Raw genomic sequence first — 7,708 nt, forward strand, 5'->3', positions numbered from 1 at the left:
ACCAGAGAAAATTCCTGCAAACGCTAAAGATGACTGCGTGCGATAAGGTTTTATCGGTTGCTGTAAGATCAGTGTGGGACCACCGGGGGAGGTTCCTGCGACGTGTCCGGACAGGGAGCCCTCATGTGGGGACGGAAACGGAAGAACTGGGACCCAAAATGATGCAGGGTACTCTCTACACCTCAGGTAAACAAAAGAAAAAAAACAGTACACCAGTTTGGTGATACCGTGTACTAAAAATGACAGTGTCAGCTGCAAAGAAGGTAATTTTATTCCCCCACCTCCGAAACTACATGAATGGGGAGCAAGATTGAAAAGAATTGAGATTACACTGAAGACATCACAGGAACATGGGATGGCTATGATGAGATCAATAAACACTAAATAACAGAGCTAAGTGGGGAAAATACTAAATAACTCAAAACACGGGATCCAAAATACAGAAGTCAGGAAAAAGTTAATCACAAAGTGAGTTGGATCATGAGAAACAGCTGTAAAATCAGATTTCATACTGTAGGGTTTGGCTTTTATAAATTGTGAGTGACTCACTGGTGAATTTTGCCAACAACATGTCAGGCAAGAAAACCCGTTGGCCAAGATTAGGATGTTGAAAAGAATACCAGAAAAAAAAGAGTAGGTAGAATTTATAGCAATTTATTCATTTAAATATAGATTTATATATTTACAAATGACTAAGCGCCTCAGAATGAGTCGATCTGGGAGGCGACGGTGTGCGGATCATCTCATTTGAATTCAGGCACTCAGCAGAATTGCAGATCCTCCAGCTCATCAAGGAGAGCCTCCTTTTCCAGCTCCAACACGGAGATCCGACGGTTCTTCTCACTCACCTTCTACGAGAGGATTTATTTTGAACTTGGTGTGAGAGCATGGACTGAGGAATTGAGAGAAATGAGCTAAAACTTATTCAGCTTTATATTTACCTGAGTCAGTACCGTGTTTCGCCAGCGGAGGTCACTGTCCGCCAGTGGATCACAGAGACAGGGATTGCTGCTGACGTTGGGTTCACTCATTATAGAGCCGAGGGAGCCGTTAACCTGCTGGATGTGTGTGGGGAGGCAGGACCGGGCCTACAGAGAAACAAACACTTCACCACAATTAAAGAGAATAGACATTATAATGTAAACGATGTTGTTATGAAATAATTAGTGAACGTTTCGGATGATGAGTTCCTAAATGCAAACGTGCACAATTAAGTTTGGTTTAATGCAACATCATAATTTCCAAACTTGCTTTCTCTTATCTTGAATAGCTATCTTGATAGACAGCTATCTCTCTAGCTATCCGGCTAGCTATCCATCTAGCTATCCGGCTGGCTATCCATCTAGCTATCTGGCTGGCTATCTCTCTAGCTATCCGGCTAGCTATCCGTCTAGCTATCTGCCTAGCTATACATCTAGCTATACGGCTGGCTATCTGTCTAGCTATCCGGCTATCTATCCGTCTAGCTATCTGGCTAGATATATACATCTAGCTATCTGGCTTGCTACTCATCTAGCTATCCGGCTTGCTACTCATCTAGCTATCCGACTAGCTATCCATCTAGCTATCCGGCTAGCTATCCGTCTAGCTATCTGGCTAGCTATCCGTCTAGCTATCCGTCTAGCTATCTGGCTAGCTATCTGCCTAGCTATCCGTCTAGCTATCTGCCTAGCTATCCGTCTAGCTATCTGCCTAGCTATCTGTCTAGCTATCTGGCTAGCTATCCGTCTAGCTATCTGGCTAGCTATATGGCTAGCTATCCGTCTAGCTATCTGGCTAGCTATATGGCTAGCTATCCGTCTAGCTATCTGCCTAGCTATCCGTCTAGCTATCCGGCTGGCTATCCGTCTAGCTATCCGTCTAGCTATCCGGCTAGCTATCTGGTTAGCTATCCAAGTTACACTTTCAACACGAGGTTTTTGCAGTAGTCCAGAAGCTTTTGGTGCATGTTTTTGCTGGTTATGCAAAAACATATTATTTTATTATTAAATTCTGTTATTTCTTAATTTAATTGGTTTCCTTGTTTTTAAAGCGTACTATGTAAATTTTTAAAAGGATTAAAATTCTTTGACTGCTTCAGCCAAAGAATTTCAGTCAGTTTCTTGGAACACACAAATGTCTCTAAGTTTCAACCATAAATCTGTTGATCTTAAGTTAAGCCATAAGAGTTTTGAGATAGTCCCTCATCATTGTTTTATTATTTTCTTCAGTGCTAGTTTAGCTCAATTGTTGTCTCATCTGATCAAGACCTTTGGGCTTGTCCGCGTGGGCAGCTGGACAAGCCCGGTGATAGTTTTTGTTTTTCTAACAACGTCTTTCCAATGCTATACATGAAACGAAAAATAAATGTCCAGTTCATTCTCAGGCCGACTCATCCACCGTTTGTTTTCTCAACAGCGCATGACCCTGTACCTCTGCTGCACGTTTGTGGTAAGCGCCGGTGCTGTATCTGGTCTCGACGCACCGCAGAGCCCTGTTCTCCCCGAGCCGCTGGAAGTACCACAGCCGACCCTTCTCCAGAACCTCCAGACCCGACCACAGAGCATCCTTCTCCTGTTCCAGGTCCTTCATCCGCTTAATCTAGTAGAAAGAAAAATCAAAATGTAGAAACTCTTCATTTGGATGGCAGTTCTACTACAAATTTCATGAACAGTAATCAGAACCACACTATTATTCTTACTTCCAGTGGTACTGGAGTGTTTGGTAGAAAAAGATTCAAATATATATCACAAAAGATAATGAACTGATGTACAACGTACTGAGGTCACTTTAATATTTAAAAAGTAATTAAAACTATGACGAAACAGAAAAACATCAGAAAATATGAACAATAGTAACAACGTAAGCACATCTGAAAATATTGAGTCTCCCCAATTGTACAGACGTCTAAATGAGGAACTTTGCAGAACAAGCGGGACGTGCGGGGATTTGTCACTCAGACAAATTACGCCAAAATGGAAATGCTGACTGATGATAGCAGGAAAAAAAATGAATAAACATGACGAATCATCAGAATCAGGAACATATCAGCTGCCTCAAAGAATGGCCGTAAATGTGTAGGCAAAAAAACCAATAACAACATAAAACTGTTTATTAAATTAGACTTTAGGGATATTAATAAAATTACTGACGCCAATTCAAAGTCCTCTTGTAATTATGGCATGGTGAAAAGCCAAAATTTTAAGCTTTTCCTTTCAGTCCAAAGTTTATAGGAGCAATAATACGTTACAATGTGGACTCGGGTCTAAAGGAGCAAAATTACAGGCTCAGAATGTACCAGAAAAATAGGAGCTTTTACAATGATTATCACTTGTGTCCCACAAGTGATAAATAATAAAGTTTTTACATATATAGACAAACACCAATCACACTCAGAGCAGCCTTGTGCAAAAAACCTTCATCATAACGTTACATCACGCTAAAATAAGGTTTTATTTCACAGATTTGGCTCCAGGCACACATGCTGATGTATTTATGGACACACACACACACAAAAAGTAAATAAATCAATGGAGGTTTCAAGGACAGTTCGCTGTTGGCCACTGTGGTCCTATAATGACAGCAGTGTGTTTTTGCTCCAAACAATCGATACATAACTTTAGGTTTTTCCCAATGTTCTGTCACTTCCCATAATAATGGATTGAATTTGTGTCATAATCATGCTTGAGGGTCCAGCATTAGGTTAGACCCAATGGATTCTTATTTTCTATGAGACTGAACTTCTTGGGAAATCCTTAAAATACTATCCCCCCACCCCCACAAAAAATACATTCAAAGTGATAAAAATACCCAAGCCCTTTAAATCCTCAGGGCCAGTGCCGTTGCCATAACAGTTGCTAGAGTCCATCCCTGTCTGGACTGGCTCCAAAGTTTCAGCGTTCGCCAGCTTTTCAAACCAGTTCCTAACAAGAAGAGCAAGTGTTACTAACCTAAAGTAACTGGGTGAGATTTAGGGTGTTTTCTGTACTGCAACAAGTTCAACTTGAATCCTTCCAGAGAGGAGGACCCACAAGCAGCAACAAGGACGTGGACAACTCACTCATAAAACTAGAGTAAAGCTAACGCTACCACCTAAGGTAGATATGAAGCTAACTAACTGTCTCACTTAGTTTGAGCAGCCAAAACTATGCCTTTCTAGCTAATTCTTCCATATTTACATTTAACTTATTTGTAGGCTTTAAATACATAGATTTGAAAACACCGACGACACCAATCAGAAGGTAAATATAGAAGAAAGATTTGAAGAAGTTTACCAGGAAGATTTTGAAGCAAACAACACTACTGGACTTTAAAAACATAAATCTGACACATTCTTTCTCTCATTATTGTGACATTTAGCAAATACAAACTACTTGAGTAATTCTAACTAAAATGGCTAGATTTTAGTTAGAGAAACTAACAAGAATTAGTTTTTAGCTCTAAAACAAAAGCAATTTGACTTCAGTTAGTCAGAAGAAAATGTTTGCTCGTCTTTTTATTCAGTGTCAATGACAATAAACTTCTGGTTTCAACTTTATGCATTTCATGTGTTGTTGAATTTCTTTGAGTCACGGCGTGGAGTGCTGCTTTTTGAACTCTTAGCCTACTTCGTGTCGTCAGACAGGCGCTGTTTAAGTGATTTCTTGATTCTGCAGTTCAAGCAGTGATCAGACCTGGGTGTGGCTAGTACAGCTGATCCAAAACAATGTGATTAATTACAATGAATTCAACAGTAAAATGATTTTAGTTTGACAACACTGCATTTAGCATTTATTAAGATTATATTTGTCTGAAATGGGTAAAAAAGAAATGCATTCACAGAAGTTATTTATCCATAATCAGGACCCTATATGAGTTTAAAGGCGAACTAACATCTTGTAGCCACTCTTGAAGCGTACGTGACAGCTGCTTCTCCAGAAAGACATATAGTTAGATAATATGTGCTAAATTCCAAGCTTCGGGAAAAAGTCAACAAAATGTACCGCAGCCAAATGCATCAACTTTGTGACACTTTTATGGACTCCAGAGGAAGTAAATTGTGATCTAGTTATCACGTCTGACCATAAAACACACACGGAGACAACATACACATACAGGCCCTCACCCATAGGTAGAAGCGAAGGGCCTCCTGGCTGTGAAGGCTGGTCCTCAGTGGGATGATGACTACGGTGTAGGAGCCAGAGGCGGAGAGACGACAGGCCATGGAGAGGAGGTCACGAACTGAGGGCTACCCCATACAGCTGCCTGCACCTCCTACAACAAACCACTGAGCTACACTGGTTTGTTTCAGAGAAAGAGTGAGTGTGTGTTTGCTTGAGAGACACACACACACAGAGAGAAAAAGGGAGAGTGAGAGAGAAAGAGAGAGAGAGAGAGAGAGAGAGAGAGGGGAAAAAGCAGAAGGACGCACAGGCAGCACGGCGCCCCGAGGGCGAGGTAAATTCCTCATGTCACTGCTATGACTGGTTCATCAGCAGGGTGGAGAGCGCCCGAGCGAATGCAACAGAAAACACAACAGTATAAAAAAATATAAAAATTAGAGCAGGAAACATGAAAGGTGGCAGATTTCTAAGGGTGTGGACTGGCGTGGTTTGGAGCCTCAGTGTCACTCCTGGATTTAAATCAAAACTCCACTGAGGCTGGAAAACTAGTCTGGGTCTCTTGTATCCGTCTTCCTCTGTTTAAGGACTGGCAGACGTTTCCAAGTATCGCATGAAGCATTCCCGCGCCGGTGCCGCTGAACGAAAACAGCACATGTAACTGGTTTCTTATTGTAATGCGCCTTCTGTCCCGACATGCTTCCAGGAATGCGACACAACCTGAGGAGGAAAAGGGTACAGAATAAAACATGTAGATACTGTATATGTTTATATTGTTTTGAACATGAACTCAGAACAGAAAGTACAGAAGATTTTACTCACCTGCAATAACTTCTGAGGATGAAACAACAAAAAAACTGTTTCTTATTGGTGGCTGAAGTGAGATTTGACCGACAGTTTCCTCGACTCTTCATAGTTCATTTAGTTCATACCGTCATGATACCATTACACGGTTCCTGCAGATTTGTCCACATCCCAAAGATGCTCTGTTGGAGTCACATCTAATGACTGCATGGTTTGGACTACAGTGAACTCATAGCCATGTTCAAGCAAAATTAGCAATTTAAGGTAAGGAGCAACTAAAATATTTTAAAAATCTTTTTGCACTAGTTTGTAATCTCGGAATAGTTTAAAATAACATCTGAAGAGTGTTATTTTAACAAGAATAAACACAACAGTCACAAGACTGCCGACCTGTCCGTGCGTTCCCTGCTTTTCACCCATTGACCCCTACGGAAAAGCACCAGCGCCCCCTGCTGGATGTGGATGTCAAGCTGCTTCATGTTAATCAGTGGATGCTGATCTGTACATCTGAAAACACTCAAAATACAAAAATGTTCACTTGAAGCGCTCATCATCTTCCAAATAAGCTGCACATTCAGCATTAAGTACGTTTAATGATACAAAGGTCGCGGTTGAGCCAGTTTCTACTGACAGTAAAACATGTTAACACATTTCTCTTTTTGCAGGGCGTTCCACTATTATACACAGTTTACTGCAAATAAATTTTAATCGTCTCTGAAATTTTATAGGCAATTTTGAGTCCGTTAAAGCTGCAGCTCTGTCTGTCAACCAGCAGGGGGAGCAGTGGGCCTGCTTGTTGAAGGCAGCAAACTTCCACAGCGGCTGTTTTCTAAAGGAATGTAAAGGCTATGACTTCTGTGAAACACCAGGTGGCGCAACACAGTCAGAACACGGTTGGGTGGAACCTCTCTGGTCAGACCAGACAGTTTTCAAAACGTGCTTTGATGTGAAAACATACAAAATTAAAGCAATAATAATAATAAAAAAAGATAAAAAATTTCAACTTCACATACAGACACTTACCATTTAGACTTATTGAAATCACCTTCACTGTTTGTTACATTACAGGTACCATTTTGTTTCCTTTATTTTATGGGGAAAATCAGCAAATGGTAACATTTTATTCTAAAAAAATAAAAGTAAAAACAATCTACAAAGTGTATTCATCCCTTCATGACTTTTGTAGAACTTCTTACCAGCTGAAATAGATTGAATCTCATCTACTCTTTTTTTTTTTTTTTTGCAAAACAGCTCAAGCACAGATTTTAAATCAAATTTACATCTGAACTTTGACTAGGCCATTCTGTCTTGTGAGTGTGCTTTAATCTAAACAGTTACATTGGTTATAATGACCTTGCCTCTTAAGGGCCTTTTTCTTCGAGATGGTGGGATGTTCATTTAGAAATGACACAGTTTAAGATATTTTTTTAAAAAATAATTCTTTCAGTATAATCCAGCGTAATCAGCTTCCTTGACATTCATTTGTGAGTTATTTAATCCCAGTGTAGGTGGATGCTAGTTGCTACTTATAAAGTACATCTAGTTTTCAAATTCTTTTACGCTCGGTTGAACAAATTTATTCTGTTTTAAAAACAGGATTTGGGTTATTTTCTTCCAAGATGCCTCCTATATTTAGCAGGGTTTAATAAATTAAATAACAGCTGATTTGGGTGCAGCAAGCTCAGTCTCTCAGTAAAAGTCTCTGGGTAGACATGGCTCTGCCGATAAAAGTTTGATTCTAATCAAACAACTACTTTTAAGTTCAAGTTTATCTGCATAAGCACATTTCAGCGACGAGGCAGTTCAAAGTTCTTTGCGTCGTCAAA

The 7,708-nt window shown here is 40.2% G+C and overlaps 1 protein-coding gene across 2 annotated transcripts; it reads right to left on the reverse strand.

Moving 5' to 3' along the window:
• Window positions 1–625: 625 nt before the first annotated feature.
• On the reverse strand, window positions 626–7,107 carry sapcd1 (suppressor APC domain containing 1). Of its 2 annotated transcripts, XM_023349794.1 has the most exons (5): window positions 5,901–7,107; window positions 5,084–5,798; window positions 2,413–2,580; window positions 942–1,088; window positions 626–851 (listed from the first exon to the last, which is right to left on the reverse strand). In XM_023349794.1, exons 2-5 carry the CDS (start codon window positions 5,180–5,182, stop codon window positions 762–764), a joined length of 504 nt encoding a protein of 167 aa, XP_023205562.1. In that variant the 5' UTR covers window positions 5,183–5,798; window positions 5,901–7,107; the 3' UTR covers window positions 626–761. The 2 variants fall into 2 exon arrangements, with proteins under 2 accessions (XP_023205562.1, XP_005797312.1); XM_005797255.2 differs by having other exon boundaries at window positions 5,084–7,107.
• Between the last annotated feature and the right edge of the window lie 601 nt (window positions 7,108–7,708).

Source organism: Xiphophorus maculatus, chromosome 17, assembly GCF_002775205.1.
Source record: "Xiphophorus maculatus strain JP 163 A chromosome 17, X_maculatus-5.0-male, whole genome shotgun sequence".
NCBI classification, from domain to species: domain Eukaryota; kingdom Metazoa; phylum Chordata; class Actinopteri; order Cyprinodontiformes; family Poeciliidae; genus Xiphophorus; species Xiphophorus maculatus.